The 18,537-nt window shown below is 38.3% G+C and overlaps 1 protein-coding gene across 1 annotated transcript in view; it reads right to left on the reverse strand.

Annotated features, from left to right (window-relative positions):
- slc36a1 (solute carrier family 36 member 1) overlaps nucleotides 1–18,537 on the reverse strand; it is a 108,651-nt gene that overhangs the window by 81,219 nt on the left and 8,895 nt on the right. The window contains exons 2-6 of the mRNA XM_061724755.1: nucleotides 14,947–15,084; nucleotides 8,832–8,946; nucleotides 7,481–7,571; nucleotides 4,520–4,608; nucleotides 614–703 (exon numbers count right to left, since the gene is read on the reverse strand). Coding sequence (XP_061580739.1) covers nucleotides 614–703; nucleotides 4,520–4,608; nucleotides 7,481–7,571; nucleotides 8,832–8,946; nucleotides 14,947–14,983 — 422 coding nt within the window. The 5' untranslated portion in view covers nucleotides 14,984–15,084. The remainder of the gene's footprint in view (nucleotides 1–613; nucleotides 704–4,519; nucleotides 4,609–7,480; nucleotides 7,572–8,831; nucleotides 8,947–14,946; nucleotides 15,085–18,537) is intronic.

Here is an 18,537-nt window from a genome sequence, read left to right on the forward strand (position 1 = left end):
TACAGAAAATAAAGGACTTTATCACAATATTCTAATTTTCTGAGACAGTCCTGTAAATATGTATGTATGTATAATATATATATATATATACACAAATCCAAATTCTTACACAAAAAACCCTCTTTTTTTACTTTTCATTGTGAATTAAATCAGTATCTGTACTCTATTAAGTTTTCTACAAATTCAAAAGCAATCAAAACCATAAATGTATGTAAATGTTTTGGCTTTCTGTTATAATTTCATCCCCCCTGGCTGGTTATAATGTGTTGTGCTTTTTGTTTTGTTTTTTTATTTGATTTTATGTGTTATAATTCAACTTGAAATTGTATAATGTGAAGATTTGTAATCATTGTAGTTTTTGCAAATGTTAAATTAAAAAAAAATGAAGTTATAAACTTTCAGCAGCAACTTACATAAGATCGTTAGTAACGTTATTGGCCAAAATTAAGTTTGAGGATAACAAAACCCCTTTTTTTAAATAAAGAAGAGTTTTCGATAACTGGAATATGTTTTAAAATCAAACTTAATCAGCACCTTTTTATGTTAATAGGTGAAAATATCTAGAGAAGAAAGGACGTGGTGGTACAGGGATGTGTGACGAGGAGCGCCGTACCTTCCCCAGGCCGAGTGTCGCCTCAGCCAGGACACGTTCTCCATCCCGTACTGCATCACCTCCCCGTACGTCATAGAGGGCCGGTTCATTCTGCAGAGACAGGGAGTAAGTGGTAGAATTAGGGCCAATCCCAATACACCCCTACTTTCTATCACTAGCCCTAAAAATGAAGCCACAGGCGTAGGGTCCTTGTAATGTTCCCTAGGGATTGGGACACCACTTGCTGCTGTACGTCACTGCGTGTTTACGTTCGGGTACGTAAGCGACTGCGTAGTTACGTTTGCACAAACGTCACACCATATCAGGAAGCCCAGAGATAAAAGCTGTTTTAATTTCAGCTGTAGCGCTGTTAATATGCCACTTTATTAAGTTTTAATATTTTTTCAGGCGTTTCAGCCTTCTTATAATTTAAGAAGGCTGTGGGTCTTTGAAAGATGTCGTGTGAGGACTAATGTTAAATATAGATGCGTTTCTTTTTTGGGAGTCAAATTATGAAATCAACTTAGTGATGAAGTGAAACTGTGTAAATCTCTGTTGAATTTTAAAAAAAATATTGAAAAGTAAAATAATTAAGGATTACAATGCTAAATGATTGGAGTATAATTTGGTTAAGCAGAACAATTTAAAAGGGAAATTTCTCTTTTGTTTCTTTTCATATTGCAGATAATCTGGGTTTCCTGTTGGAAAGTACAGGGTAGGCAAATATAAGCTTTGGCTTCAGCCTATTCCTTTTTCGGTTACAGAGTTTATTATTATTTTTTGTGTGAAACTGATGAGTGTAAACTTGTATGAAAGTGTTTTGTCATTTACACACACACACACACAGTTTGAATTGCAAATAATGTAATGTAACCGAAATAAACAATTCATTAATTCATAAAAGTAACCGTTAAGATCCCCAACCTGGGCTCAGTTTATCCAAATAACGCCTGTTAAGAAATTTTCTTCAACGTTTTCGGGATAAGAAACAGCCTGCCGGCTCGGGAGCTGATTTATGGTTCCACGTTAAATCGACGCAGAGCCTACGGCGTAGGGTACGGCGTAGGGTACGGCGTACGGCGCCCGTCGCCACGTAACCTACGCCGTAGACTCTGCGTTGGTGTAACGCGGAACAATAAATCAGCCTTTATTCTGGCGAGGTTTGAAAAAGACTTCGCAACAACGTGCAAGCGAATGATTATGTACATTCACTGAGTGAATATTATGAAAGTAAAATATATATTTCTCGCTAGAAATGTAATCAAAACGCATTTAACTCAAAATATTGATTTTATTCACTAAAAAATAAGAAATGTCTGCCATGTTTTGTTTTTTTTTATTCAGTCTGCAAATGATGAAGTAAAGCATTCTGGGAAATTTTTCCGGCCCTCGGTCGGTGAGTCAGTATCTGAAATCCCTCGCTGTGAAGGGCCAGATTCATACACACTAGCCCTCGTTATGTTCACTAGCCCTACATGCAAAGAGGAATTGGGACACCACTACCCTCACGGGAACGTGCAAAATTTAGGGGTAGGACTGAAATATAGGACATGGGGGGGGGATTGGGACTGGGCCTAAAGACAATAACCTTGATGTGACAGTCTCAATCTCAGGAAATAATAAAACAGAATCTGTGACTCTGCTTGTGACTACAGAAACTCTGCCACGGTGTCGTTGAAGCCGACGTGCTGGAGCCTGGGACCTGGGGTGACGGTCGCCGTATGTGTTGGTAGATATGGATTTAAATAATTGACCTGTCACTCTTGCACATCTTTAAGAGGAAGTGGAGATTCTGAGGGTTAGAAACTTCTAAAACAGGAAGAGATGCTTCTTTCCCAACAGCGCTCCTGTTCTTGTCTCAAACTGGAGAACAGAAGCTATTCCTGCCCGTGTCTCGCTGCAGAAGTCTTCATTCAGGCTCCTTATCAGCCTAATCCTGTCTGACGTGGCCGGGCGTGGCTGCAGGAGCTCCCTACGTGAACTGAGCAAAGGGCAGGCGACGGACACGCCGGTGGCTGGAGGCGCGGCGGCGTCCGCGTCCTCCTCTGGCGTCGGACACAAACAGCTGTAAAGCAGATCATCGCTTCACTGGTTCCGTTACATAACCGCCCCTGACGGACAGAGCCGATTACAGAGCCGCGGTTACAGCATGTTTGGAGCCGAGGCCGACGGGAGTCAGAGCAGGTCCAGGTCGCCAACAGGCCTCCGATTACCAAGCAGAAAATAGAGACTTAACGGAGCGTAATCTGTCAGCGAGAGACAACAAATAAGTTGCAGCTGGCACCGGGGAAGCAGCTAAACGGGAGACGGCAGGAACAGCAGAGGCAGGGAGGGCTGGCACTGATGGAAAGATATTTATTCATTCATTTACAGCAGGAGTCGGCAACCCAAAATGTTTTAGAGCCATATTGGACCAAAAACACAAAAAACAAATGTGTCTGGAGCCGCAAAAAATGAAAAGTCTTGTATAAGCCTTAGAATGAAGACAACACATGCTGCATGTTTCTATATTAGTTATAACTGGGGGAAGATTATTTTCATTATGCACTTCGAGAAAAGAGTCGGAATGTCTAGAAAAAAGTAAAAATGTCGAGAAAAAGTCAAAATGTTGAAAAAAAAAAAGTCAAAATGTCGAGAAATAAGTCAAATTTCGAGAAAAAAGTCGAAATGTCGAGAGAAAAAAAAGTCGAAATGTCGAGGAAAATAAAGTCGAAATGTTGAGAAAAGGAAAAAAAGAAAAAAGAAAAAAAGAAGAAAAAGAGAAAAAAGAAAAAAAGAAGAAAAAAATGGGAAAAAAAAAGCTCAACTCTCTCCCCACTCTCCCACTTCTCTGCCCTAAAACATTTTAAAAACACTTTGTATATAGTATTTTAACTATTTAATTTAATCTCTTTGCACTATTATTTTTATTCATTTTATTTTTATTTATTTTATGTCGGACAAGAGGGAAACGTACTTTCGATTTCTTGTATTATATGAAAAATTGACAAACCTTGACAAACCTAAGAAATTCTTTTTTTTGTATTAATTTTGATAGTTGTAGACCGCCATTATTTAAAAAACATGTTTTATTAGTATTCATTTGGTAGAAAATCAAGCAACTATGAGTTAAAAGAGAAGAAATTAAATTTCTTTGCCAGTTAGTTCTGATTCCTTATTTTCTTAAATGTCTGACCTGCAGATATCAAACCTGGATTCTGATTTCCTGTCTTCAAACTGCCGACATCAAGCGAATCAAAACTGAAATAAAGGAGCAGCTGAAACAGCTGGTTTATTCTAGCCTCCCCGACCTTTGTCAGTTTCATGCTTGTTTTGTTTTTTAACCACCAATGCACTTGTAAGTGTTGGATTACGTTTGTTCTTTTTCCTTTGGTGTTTTTTTTGCTGTGAAAACCAAACCATCCACTGCCCGCTCCAAAGAGCGAGCATCGTCACGGTGTGATTATTGATGGGGGAAAAAACTAAACTGGATTTTAAGCCGATACATTTACTGCCCCTCACTCTCCGTCACCTACATAACAACAAGTGGGAACCGCTGCCTCGTTGATGCACATTCAGACGAAGGAAGAAGCTGCTCCCGGGGACGAGGAACAAGCGTGTGAAGGGTTTGGTGACATGACAGTTTAAGGAGGTTTTATGCCGTTAATGTCGGGATTTCTGGATTTACGCGACAGATTGAGGTAGAATATGTCTCAGTTCCACTTATGTACCGTGTAACTTCTCATTTTGAACGGTGGGAGATGCCGACGTGGCCCCCTGGGAGTCGTGTGGTTCATTATTTTCCACATCTTAAATAAACTTCCACTTTCTGTCCTCCTGCTGATTAAGCGACGCGTACCCAGATAAAGTCTGAACATGATGAAAGAAGAACATTGCTTCCTCTAGAATGACTCTTTCGCTCATCCTGTGGAGAGTTATTTCACTTACTTGGCACTGAGGTGGTGGGAGCATTTCACCAGCACCCTCATGCAGTGGACGGCGATGACGCCCATCACCAGAAGACTGAGCGGTCCCAGCTGGAGGAGAGAGACAGATTCAGGGACAAGGTCAAGCTCATTCATCATGTTCAAAATAATAAAAGTATTAATAAAAGCTTATAATGAAAGGTTTCTGTTGCTCCCACGTAGGGCTGGGGATCGATTCAAATGTCAAGAATGGATTTGATTCCGATATTGATTTGGGTTAGTGTTATTAAAACTGTTTTTTGAGCTGTTGCATGAATTATATGACTGTAGTTATGCAAAATATTACTACTAGTATTATATTGAGATTAAACAGCAAGTATTGGCAGTTAATGATGCTGTAAGGACCAATCAGCTCCCAGAATGTGATAGAACTGCTTTCAGAAACATCATGTGGGTCAGAATTACAAAACAGATCCAGGGAGGAAACAGAGATGGATGAAATCGGTTTTATTTTTTCCCACATTCCGATTTTATTTGTTCCATTTTCGGTCTATTTTGGTTTTTAATTTTTGAGCATTTGGTTTTTATCATTTTTTGCAAATGTAACCCCAAGACATTGTATAAAGTAATGAAATATAGACAATTTATGCAATTATAACACTTTAATGTTTTCATACCTTTAAACATATTTAAAGGCAAAATCATGGCACCAGTTATTTTCGTGTCCAACAAAACATTCCTTTTTTGGGGATAAACAAAAGAATAACCAAAAGTTGTAATGTAATGATGAAAAAAAATTAAAAAAAATAAAAAAATAAATCGATCTTTAGACATATGAATCGATTTTTAGGAATTAATATGAGAATCGATTTAGAATTGGGAAATTTATTTTTTCCAACACAGGCCTACTCCCACGTATATGTGAATATTCTCCTTTGGCACTTAGAAGCTGCTAAACTGAATAATTTACAGGCATCAAGCTGCAGATGTTACAGTCGAGCAATGCTGGCCCCCATTTGACCTCAAACAGTTGATGCTGTTTGTTCAGTTTGTTAAATACATCCCTGTATTTACTTATTTTGTGTATATTACCGTGAGCTGCTGCCTGTCTTGGCCAGGACGCTCTCGTAAAATAAAACAAACACGACAGAATATCAAACTCATCCGAGGTGTGCAGGGGGCTGCAGGAGTGGACGGAGGCGGGACACTTTCCAGCACTCAACAACCGCTCACTTCCTGTGAGATCTGACTAACACTTCAGCAAAAACACTTTATTTCTTAAAGGATTCCAGTTGACCCGTTATAGACTATTCTGTGAGCTGATCTGTTTGCAGCCGAGTGGGAAAAGAATCGAAAGTGAAACGCTGGTAAGTCAGATGTTCAAACTGTCCTGAGTTTCACATCCGTATTGAGGTCATTTTAAAATACTCAGAACCATTTACCAGAAGCTCAGTGTGAAATATGTCACGTCACATCTAAACATGTCAAATATTTAGATGCAGAGCAGAAGAGCTGAGATGTGCAGCAGATCACCAACTGTAACGTGAAGTTGACCTCACCCATGCATCTGCATGTAACTCTGCATGTATCTCTGCATGTATGTCTGCATGCATCTGCATGTATCTCCACGTGCATCTGCATGTATCTCTGCATGCATCTCCATGTGCATCTGCATGTATCTCCACGTGCATCTGCATGTATCTCTGCATGCATCTCCATGTGCATCTGCATGTATCTCCACGTGCATCTGCATGTGCATCTGCATGCATCTCTGCATGCATCTCCACCTGCATGTATCTAAACATGCATCTGCATGCATCTCTGCATGCATCTGCATGTACTGGACTGTCTCAGAAAATTAGAATCTTGTGATTTTCTGTAATGCAATTACAAAAACAAAAATGTCATACATTCTGGATTCATTAAAAATCAACTGAAATATTGCAAGCCTTTTATTATTTTAATATTGCTGATCATGGTTTACAGCTTAAGAAAACTCAAATATCTTATCTCAAAAAGTTAGAATATTCATAATCAGCAATATTAAAATAATAAAAGGCTTGCAATATTTCAGTTGATTTGTAATGAATCCAGAATGTATGACATTTTTGTTTTTTTAAATTGCATTACAGAAAATAAAGAACTTTATCACAATATTCACATTTTCTGAGACAGTCCTGCATCTCCACACGCATCTGCATCTCCAAAATAAAATGTGCCATAAACATTGTGTATTTGAGATAACAACCAGACTAGCTGAGGAACAGGAGCTTGGCTTTACTCCCTGGAGCCGTCAGCTGAATCAGCCACTGGTCTTGTGAGAGTTTTCACTTTTCTTAATAACAAAACAACTTATTATCAAACCCTAAGTGGATCACTGGGATCTGAACTGTTCTAGTTTACAGTAATGTTAGTTTTTATGTTTTCTGGATCTAAAGATGGACTAAAGATGCTACTTCTACGAACAAGTATATTAGATTTGTTACTGAAAACAATGATTCACAGACAGTAGCAGCTCAGAAAAAGTAAATTCATGGTGATGTGAAGTTACTTGCCAGTAACCAGATTCTGACTCTTGTTTTATTTCTGAACACGGTGAGAACATTGTTTCCCTCGGGCTTTGTTGCTCAACAGCATTTTTTTTTATCCACTTTGATCACAATCTTTCACTTTGTTGCAACAATAAGGACAAGTTTCTGTTAGTGTCACAACTCAGAAAAGCAGAAATATCAGCTATACGAGCTAAGCAATCAAAACCTCCCTTTCTAATTAATAATAATCCTTTAAATTGTGTTTTATTTCCCCTGAAATATGAACTTTTTACCCTGAATACAATTAAGCGCCCTTGATACTCGTCTCTGCCCACTAATCATATACAGAAGGCCTGGTTTTCCCCGCCGGTGCTTCATCAGCAGCCGACTGATGGAGCAGGATCTAATTTAGTGTGACCTGGAAAGGCTGGAGATAACGTGTGTGTGCTCACCACCAGTCCTGCGTTCTTGACAGCCAGCGGCAGCCCCAGAAGGCCAGTACCAATGTTCCCTTTCAGCAGGTGGATCAAAGTCTGGCAAAACCTGGGGGGGAAAGAAAAGTAAAAGGTAGACCTGTAGCTGAACCAGTCTTTCTGCTTTGTGTCTCACTAACACAGGGGTCGGCAACCCAAAATGTTGAATATTTTTTTATATTGAATATTGGACCAAAAACACAAAAAAACAAATATGTCTGGAGCCGCAAAAAATGAAAAGTCTTGTATCAACCTTAGAATGAAGACAACACATGCTGCATGTTTCAATATTAGTTATAACTGGCTACTCGGCTGCAAATGTAGCTGCTAATGTCTTTCCACATGACTCTTTTCGTTATCGGACAACTTCTTGCTACAGAGCAAACATTCAGGCAATGAATGCAAATGATTCGCTCCAAGAAAACATTGAATCCTCTTTTTCTCCTCAGTTTCCCTTTGGAAACAATCCCTTTGGCCGGTTTGGTTACAACAGCCACCTGCCTGGCGCCGCCCTGCTGGTGGAAACGTGTGGCTATGACGCAAAACTACGGAAGAGTATTAGGGCCAGGCAGGAGAAAGATAAAATAATATTTTAGAGGAGGAATATTTTTTTTTCATTATGCACTTCGAGAAAAAAGTCGAAATGTCGAGAAAAAAGTCGAAATGTCGAGATTAAAAAGGAAAGGACAAAGGAAGAAAAAAAGGCAAAAAAAGGCAAAAAAAGAAGGAAAAAAAAGTTGAAATGTCGAGAAAAAAGTTGAAATGTCGAGAAAAAAGTTGAAATGTTGAGATTAAAAAGGAAAGGACAAAGGAAGAAAAAAAGAGAAAAAAAGGAAAAAAAGAAGAAAAAAAAGAAGGAAAAAAAAGTCAAAATGTTGAGAAAAAAGTCAACATTTCCAGAAAAAAGTCGAAATGTCAAGAAAAAAGGCGAAGTTTCGACTTTATTCTTGAAATTGTATTTCAACATTAATCTCGACATTTCAACTTTTTTCTCGACATTTTGACTTTTTTCTCGAAGTGCACAATAAAAAAAAAATCTTCCTCTTCTCAAAAATGTTTTCTCCTGCATGGCCTCTTACTCTTACGTACAAATCTTTGTTAACAGGAATTTTGAAATGTAATATTTATTCTACACATTTTTACAGCATTGGAAAACGTTCAGAATTTTTGTCATGTTTGTCCTCCTACAGAAACCATATTAAAACAAAAAATATATTTCTCTCCCCACATTTTTGAAAAAGCTCCAGGAGCCACTAGGCTCCTGGAGCAAGCCTCTAGAGGCTTGCCGACCCCAGCACTAACAGCACAGACTGCTCTGAGAGCCACTTACGAGGTTCCCGACCTGCCGCCGATCCTCTCGTAGTTCCGCTGGGGTCTGGACGGTCCGGGGGGCGACGGGCACAGAGCATCCATTTCTGACGGGTTTTGGTCTGAGAACAACGAACCTGAGACGAAGAGAAAAACAAACCGATTCAGAGGCCTTTTCTACAAGATACCACATGTATTCACGCGTCAACAGAGTACACACTCATCATAGATCTTGAATCTTCTTTTAAGCAAAAATTAACATTAACAGGAGTGAAATGGGTTCTGTGTGAAATTACGATCCAGAAATCCTGCGTCCACGCTTAAAATCTGGAGGAACGTGAGCTGCTGGAGCCAGACACATGCATGATTCTCCAGCTGCGGTAACGGCACAGGTAACGGGCTTTTGTCAGCGGCGACTGAATAAAGCGGTCTCGGACCAGAAACCTCCAGGATTTGGGGGTGAAGAAGATGCAGCAGGGTGAAGAAGATGCAGCAGGGTGAAGAAGATGCAGCAGGGTGAAGAAGATGCAGCAGGGTGAAGAAGAAGATGCAGGGTGAAGAAGAAGATGCAGGGTGAAGAAGATGCAGCAGGGTGAAGAAGCTGCAGCAGGGTGAAGAAGATGCAGCAGGGTGAAGAAGATGCAGGGTGAAGAAGAAGATGCAGGGTGAAGAAGAAGATGCAGGGTGAAGAAGAAGATGCAGGGTGAAGAAGAAGATGCAGGGTGAAGATGATGCAGCAGGGTGAAGAAGCTGCAGCAGGGTGAAGAAGATGCAGCAGGGTGAAGAAGATGCAGGGTGAAGAAGAAGATGCAGGGTGAAGAAGAAGATGCAGGGTGAAGAAGAAGATGCAGGGTGAAGAAGAAGATGCAGGGTGAAGAAGAAGATGCAGGGTGAAGAAGAAGATGCAGGGTGAAGATGATGCAGCAGGGTGAAGAAGAAGATGCAGCAGGGTGAAGAAGAAGATGCAGCAGGGTGAAGAAGAAGATGCAGCAGGGTGAAGAAGATGCAGGGTGAAGAAGAAGATGCAGGGTGAAGAAGAAGATGCAGGGTGAAGAAGAAGATGCAGGGTGAAGAAGAAGATGCAGGGTGAAGATGCAGCAGGGTGAAGAAGAAGATGCAGGGTGAAGAAGAAGATGCAGGGTGAAGAAGACGCAGGGTGAAGAAGACGCAGGGTGAAGAAGACGCAGGGTGAAGAAGACGCAGGGTGAAGAAGACGCAGGGTGAAGAAGACGCAGGGGGAAGAAGACGCAGGGTGAAGAAGATGCAGGGGGAAGAAGGATGGAGCTTTTTCAAAAATGTTTGACCTTTTTTTCCTTCTTTTTTTCAATTTTTTCCTTTTTCTATTTTCCTTTCCTTTTTAATTTCGACATTTCAACTTTTTTCTTGGAATTTTGACTTTTTTCTCAACATTTCGACTTTTTTCTCGACATTTTGACTTTTTTCTCCAGATTGTACGTCAACATTAATCTTGACATTTTTACTTTTTTCTCGAAATTTTGGACTTTTTTCTTGACATTTCGACTATTTTCTCGAAGTGCATAATGAATAAAAAAAATCTTCCCCCGGTTATAACTAATATAGAAACATGCAGCATGTGTTGCCTTCATTCTAAGTCTTATACAAGACTTTTCATTTTTTGTGGCTCCAGACATATTAGTTTTTTGTGTTTTTGGTCCAATATGGCTCTAAAACATTTTGGGTTGCCGGCCGCTGGTATAACCTGATCTCTGTGTTGCAGCAGCGTCTCTGACCTGCAGCCACGTGACCGGGACGTCCTGCTGTGGCTGAGTGGATCGTAAGCTGCTTCTGCGGTCAGATGTGAGGACAACCGCCCGACCGGTTCAACTACGACACGCGTTGTTGTTGTTCACCTGAGCTTGGCCTCATTTCTACAACTTCCAAGAACCAGATGGTTTTGATTTTATCATATTTAAAGCTGGGAAAGTTGTGACAACGAGTTACATTTACTCTGTTACATTTACTTGAGTAAGTTTTGGGACATTTTGTACTTTTAGGAGTAGTTTTGAATCACTGTACTTTTTACTTTTACTTGAGTAGATTTGTGAAGAAGAAACTGTTCCTCTTACTCCGCTACATTAGGCTACGTTGAACTGTTACTTTTCTTTTATCCCTTTTATCCACGTACGCGTCAATTTCATGACATCACTGGGTGATTCTTTGGGAAAAATGTTTGTTTTTGCATGTTTTGTCACATTTACACAGACTCAAACACACACAGAGTTTCTATGAGTTCATGTTTGTTCTAGTTCTGCCTGGTTAAAAAAGAAAAGTACAAAGGCTTGACATTTTGTGCTACTTGTGCTCAATTTATTTTTTTATTCTGTTATTATTTTATTATTTATTAAAGTACTTGAATTTACTTTAAGATTATTTTAATTTAAGCTATTTTAATTTTTTTATTAATTTTAATTTATTATTTTATTTATTTAATTTGCCTGAAGATGATCATTTTGTACTTTTGTCTGTTTGAATGGTTGTGTTAAAAAAATAAATCAGACGTTACTCAACAGTTACTCAGTACTTGAGTAGTATTTTCACCAAGTACATTTTTACTTTTACTCAAGTAATTATTTGCATCACTACTTTTTACTTCTACTTGAGTCATATTATTCTGAAGTAACAGTACTTTTACTTGAGTACAATTTTTGGCTACTCTACCAGCTCTGGGTAAATGCAACATTTCTTTCTGCGTCAGGCCACTAAATTTGTCATATGTGAGGCAGTAAACACGTATAGTTTGAGTTTACAACTTCACAACATATCACCAGACTGAATGTTTGTCTTCTTTTGGCCCCGCTAGCAGCCTATAGGACTGTATCAGAAAATTAGAATATTGTGATTTTCTGTAATGCAATTACAAAAACAAAAATGTCAAACATTCTGGATTCATTACAAATCAACTGAAATATTGCAAGCCTTTTATTATTTTAATATTGCTGATCATGAATTACAGTTTAAGAAAACTCAAATATCCTATCTCAAAAAATTAGAATATTCTGGGAATATTAATCTTAAAATATAAACCATAATCAGCAATATTAAAATAATAAAAGGCTTGCAATATTTCAGTTGATTTATAATGAATCCAGAATGTATGACATTATTTCTTTTTTTTTTTTTTTTTTTTTTTTTTATAAATTGCATTACAGAAAATAAAGAACTTTATCACAATATTCTAATTTTCAGTCCTGTAATGGTCCAGATCCAGTGCGGCGTGTCTTCCTGTCCGCTCCGGGGCCAGATATCCGTCTCTTTAGTTCCTAAATACTTTACCACGGTCGGGCTCCTGCTGCGTCTGGTTTCTGTCAAACAAACGTCTGGAGAACAGACACCACCTTCACATCACACGGGGTCATGTGACGGGCCTGTTGCTCTGCGAGTCGACCGTCACGTATCCAAAAGGCTCCGTTTGTACCGGCAAATCTCTAAAGTGATCAACACGAGATTCTTGTTATATTTCTGGAACAATGTGCACAAGGCATGTGACTTCTAAAGTCGTCGGAACCCAATTTAAAAGCAGAGATTCCTCTCTTCTTTAAAAGCAGGTGACAGTAATAAAAAGGTCCCACAAAGTATTTGTTCAAACCTTCATGAGTTTGGAAAGAAATTAAAAGCATGTGCAGAGAGGACAAGAGGCGGTGAATTAACGCTCGACGGCAACAGAGGACTAAGGTCCTACGTAGGGCTGGGCGTTTTTGGACAAAAATAAAATATCGTTTTTTTTTCTCTGAAAAAACGATTTTCGATTTCGATTTTTTTGGTAAAACTACAAAAGACAATGGAATAAATTGTTTCAAATATTTTATCTTTATTTTTAAAGAAAAATAGCAAGCAAATTTCCCTATTGGGAATGAGGTGCAACTGAAAGATACTGTAAATCCTTGAGTTTAGTAAAGTGACAACATTTACAATCTTCTTGACCAAACAAAGATGACTAAACTAGATGCGAGAGGAAAATCGATTTTACGATTTTCCTTTTTTTAACATCGTCTTGATTAATAAATCCGATTTAGATTTAAAATCGATTAATCGCAAAGCCCTAGTCATACGTGATCCCATATTGGAATAAATATGTAGAAAATATTAACTGGAAGAAGGTCTGGCTCTCACCCAACCAATACCTGGTGACAAACAAAGTTAAAGAAATTTCATTTAAGTTCATTTATACATTTTATCCTACAAATGATCACATTGTAAAAAGATTAAAAAGAAATATCAATTCATAATGTACTTTTTGTTCTGCAAATTCGGAAACAATGACTCACTTATTCTGGCTGTGCCCCATTGTTTAAACTTTTTGGAGTGATATGTGTAATTTTGTGTCTGAAAGCATTGAAACTGATTTCAAATTATTTTGGAAGGATGTGTTGTTTGGTGTTTTTGACCATGAAACGATTAGAACAAAGCCAAAAGAAACTGTAGTGGCACTCTGTTCACTCATATTTTTACCACCTTTTGAGTCAGTCCACAAAAACACTATTTTGGACGTGAGCGATGAGACATGACAACTTTCCTTGCCTTTTAAAAGTTTACTTGAAAAGATTAAAGTAATTTACAAGTCCAACGCACGGTCAAAAGACTGTGTTGCTTCCAGCATTTTCTGACTCAAACTGAAACTTAACTTCTCCTTACATCAAACCACAGTCACAAAATTAAAGTGACATCACAACCTAAAATACAAAACATAGAAAAGACTTTATCATGTATCTACACATTGCTAAATTATGAATTTTAGTCGAATGTAAACCTTATGAATTATAACGAAATTATCCATTTTTAACTGTTTTAACTAAATTATTAATCATTACTTAATCAGGCCCTTACTGGCCGTTACAGAAACATTTATTATTAATTTGTTGATTATCCTTGCAAAATTCCACATCCATAAAATCCAAATTCTTTCACAAAAATCCCTCTTTTTTTACTTTTCATTGTGAATTCAATCAGTATCTGGACTCTATTAAGTTTTCTACAAATTCAAAAGCAATCAAAACCATAAATGTATGTAAATGTTTTGGCTTTCTGTTATAATTTCATCCCCCCCAGGCTGGTTATAATGTGTTGCTTTTTGTTTTGTTTTTTCTATTTGATTTATACGCTTTATATGTTATAATTCAACTTGAAATTGCATAATGTGAAGATTTGTAATCATTGTACTTTTTGCAAATGTTAAATTAAAAAAAACCGAGGACTAAGGTTGCAGTTCCTCCACTAACCACCAGGGGCTGACTCCAAAAGTAAGGGTCGTCTCAAATTGTTCAACTCTGCAGGTTAAATTTAAAGAGAATACATTTTGTTTTGCTGTAAATTAACAGACCATTCCAGGTCTGGAAGTGTCTGCAAAGCTTAACAAAGCCGGCAGCAGCGGCCATTTCTGATGCTACCACTGACATGATATCTGAACCAGTCGGTTCTCCAACGAACGTTCGGGGCCGCATCACAGCCCCTACTACGGTGGCCGACAAGGGCCAAACACACTGCAACGGCCTAATGCGTCTCAGTTAAGGAAAACTGATCCAATTACAGAAACGATTCAAATGAATAAAACTCAAAACGAGGTACAAAAAGAGGAATGTGGTGCAAATGAAAAAACGTGCTGCAAAAAACAAAGAAATGCAGCTTCATCAAACGCTGCAAATAGAGAAACGATGCAAAGCACAAAACCATATAAGACCGAACAGCTGACTGAACCACAGTGTTTACATCCATGATTTAAACATACAGCGGGAACCATAATGTGATTTTTATCTGACTATATTTATATACGATGTTTATATCACTGTACAACGCTGTACATTGTATCGTCTGGTGTAAAATATAATAAAGAAACGTCTCGTAATGGTTTCTCTCTACATCCCATGTGTCCATTGAGCTTTTATGCTGAGAGCGCCCCCTGCAGGTTTGGAGCACTTCCGGTTGTAGTGACCGGTTATGAAGCGTTTTTCTTTTGAAGATGGTTTCTTGTTTTATATTGTTTTGTGCTTTGCATCGTTTCTCTATTTGCAGCACGTTTGATGATGCACATGCAAATATGTAACAAGTTCATGTCTTACTGCACATACGCCACTATCACCCAGTTCCCATGAAGATAATCCAACATCCCCGGGTTTTCCTACCATCAGCTCTGACGTCCACGTCGCTGGAGGCCATCATGGTGGGTCAGGTGGTTTTTGTGGGCGGCTGGCTGTCGTCTCTCCCAGCTTCACAGATCCTGATGCTGGGAAAACCCGGAGTCTGGCATCGACGGCTTCCAACTGGGAAGAGACGGAGAGAAAGGTTCTGTGTGGGACGAGGTGGCAGGACAGGAGGCAGCGGAGCTGCAATAATACATTTTATTTGTATAGCGCTTTTCTAGGCACTCAAAGACGCTTTACATTAGTAAAAATCATAAAAGATGTACAGTCAAACACACTAAAGACACTTTACAATAGTGTAAAAATCATAAAAGCAGTACACTTAGGACAATTACATGACACAGGACAGTACATGAGGACAGCGGGACATTGATCACACATTAAAAGCAGTTCTGTAAAAGGTGAGTTTTGAGATGGGATTTAAATATTGGGAGGTCTGCACAGTAGGGATGGGCGGTATGGACTAAAAAATGTATCACGATAATTTCTGGCATTTATCCCAATAACGATAAAAATGACGATAAAAAAAAAATACCAATTTAACTCCACCTTTTTAACTATAAATCTATCACCACATTCAGTCTTTGGAGCCCCCAAAACCCTGCTATAAAAGAATACTAAATACCAATTAAATTGAATTAATAAAAAACAATTAAATTAGTTACACCTGTACTGCAAAACTGTAATGACTCAAATTAAATTAGTTTGAAATGTAAGAACAGATTCAACATTTATTCAAACTGTATGGCTTAAACAGTGGGATAACAGTGCAAACAGCAAAAGTACCATTGTCCTTCAAGTTTTCTTAGCTTATAAAAATCACAAAGTAGAAAAAAATACAACCTGATAAATAAAGAAACAGGACAAATAAATAAAAGTTCACTGAAAATAAAATCCTATCAGTGATGACCTATTCTAATAAAAATAAAATGTGCAAATTAACCTGTGGTTGGAACATGCCACAAATTAGATACTATTGCAATTTTTTTTCGTGATAGTCAAACGTTATATCAAAATGTAACAACCATTTCCTTCTGTTTTTGCGGATCTGCACATAATAGATTATGTTTGCTCCTGGTCTCTCTTTTTAAATCCAAACCAGTTCCAGAGCTGGAGCTGGAGCCTCGTTTAACAACGAGCTCCTCGCTCTCAGATCCGCCTTCCGCCATGTTTGTTACACAAAAACGTCATCAACAGGAATTTATCTTTTTTACCGCGAGATGACAAATTCTTACCGTGGGGAATTTTTTTGACGGTATATCGTGAACGATAAAATATCGCCCATTCCTACTACAGTCATGGATGTGTTTGGGGAGGGAGTTCCAGAGGGGGAGCAGCGATGGAGAAATGGATGCAAAAGTTGGTGTTTTAATCATCAAACAGGAAGAAGAAAAAAAAAAGAAAAAAAAAAACTTGAAATCTGTTTAAAAATCCTCTGTGCTTTTGTTGTATATCTGCTCGAGCGTCTGCAGCGTGGAGTTTGGTTAATGATCTGGACCGCTGGATCGTTAGTTGTTATGCAAACTGAACTTTTGAGTAAACTGAACTTGAGTATTGATCTCATGTCCTTTATTGCAGACTCGCTTCACAAATACACGTCGGACAGCAGCTCCGGGAGCAGAAGCATCATTGCTGGTCAGTTCCAGGCAGCGCGGCTCCGGTCATCTGTTCATTAACGACTCTGCGAGGAACTTCTTATTCAGAGGTGTCAAGTAACAAAGTACAAATACTTCGTTACCTTACTTATGTAGAAATTTTGGTTATCTATACTTCACTGGAGTAATTATTTTTCAGACGACTTTTTACTTTTACTCCTTACATTTTCACGCAATTATCTGTACTTTTTACTCCTTACATTTTAAAAACAGCCTCGTTACTCTATTTCATTTGGGCCTTTAAATAAAAACTATCCAGTTAAATTGCTCCATCCGGATAGAGTGAATTTGGTTGTGGTTGTTTCAGATGTTCTTGTCCAGTTTTGTTCTTACATCCGTTCCCTCAGATTCCTGCAACTAAACTTGGATGTACATTCCAATAAAGGTTAAGATAAATGATAACATGCCTCTGAAGTTTGACTTTTTGCACCATTACAATACTTATAGGCAACTAGTCATCATATCTGCTGCTCTCTGAAACACATGTTAATGCTCAATAGTACACATATATGCTTCTTTAATATATTTGCATTATACTTGTCCTTAATGGCTTTTTTCCTTCTTACATTACTTTTATTTTTATACTTTAAGTAGTTTTGAAACCAGTACTTTTATACTTTTACTTGAGTAAAAAACTTGAGTTGATACTTCAACTTCTACAGGAGTATTTTTAAACTCTAGTATCTATACTTCTACCTGAGTAATGAATGTGAATACTGAAGACACCTCTGCTCTTATTCATTCTAACATCACCGTGGCGGACGACGTAATTGATTATTCAGCACACGTCTATAGGCATTCATTTCAGACGGAGGGATGTGTGCAATCCTGCAAATATTTCAGAAGGAGCACGGATACAAAAATGAACTCTGAAGCGATCTGTTGCATGATCGGGGTCGGGGGAAACTGTCCCACAATAAAAGACGTCAGTGACCGCTGAATCAGGCCGTGTCACCGCTTTAACACCCGTTGTTAAAGAAGCCTCTGAATCAAACTGTCTCTGGCAGTTGGAGGCAAACGGGGCGGCCTGGGGGCCTGTGTGGAAAAAAATCAATTTCCCAAGTCTAAATCGATTCTCATATTAATTCCTAAAAATCGATTCATATGTCTAAAGATCAATTTTTTTTAATTTTTTTTTTGGGGGGGGGGGGGTTAATTTTCTTTTATTTATTTATGTATTTTTTTTTTCATCATTACATTACAACTCTTGGTTATTTTTTTGTTTATCCCCAAAAAAGGAATGTTTTGTTGGACACGAGAATAACTGGTGCCATGTTTTTGCCTTTAAATGTGTTTAAAGGTATGGAAACATTAAAGTGTTAGGTTATAATTGCATAAATTGTCTATATTTCATTACTTTATATACTGTCTTGGGGTGACATTTGCAAAAAATGCTAAAAACCAAATGCTCAAAAATTAAAAACCAAAATAGACCGAAAATGGAACAAATAAAAACGGAATGTGGGAAAAAATAAAAACGATTTCATGCGTCTCTGTTTCCTCCCTGGATCTGTTTGGTAATTCTGACCCACGATGTTTCTGAAAGCAGTTCTATCAGCATTCTGGGAGCTGATTGGTCCTTACAGCATCATTAGCTGCAATACTTGCTGTTGAATCTCAATATGATAATAGTAGTAATATTTTGCATAACTATAGTCATATAATTCAGGCAACAGCTCAAAAAACAGTTATTTAATAACACTAACCCAAATCAATATCGGAATCGAATCGGATCGAATCAAATCTTGATAATCGATTCTGAATCTTAAGAATCGGAATCGAATCGATTCTTGACATTTGAATGGATCCCCAGCCCTAGTAGCGGCCTGGCATCGTTCTGGTGGCTGATTTACAGAACAGCTCGGCCTCAGATTCACCTGCTGACTGACTGATAGCGTCAGCACCTCCGGGTTTACGG

This window comes from Cololabis saira, chromosome 7 (assembly GCF_033807715.1).
Source record: "Cololabis saira isolate AMF1-May2022 chromosome 7, fColSai1.1, whole genome shotgun sequence".
Lineage (NCBI taxonomy): Eukaryota > Metazoa > Chordata > Actinopteri > Beloniformes > Belonidae > Cololabis > Cololabis saira.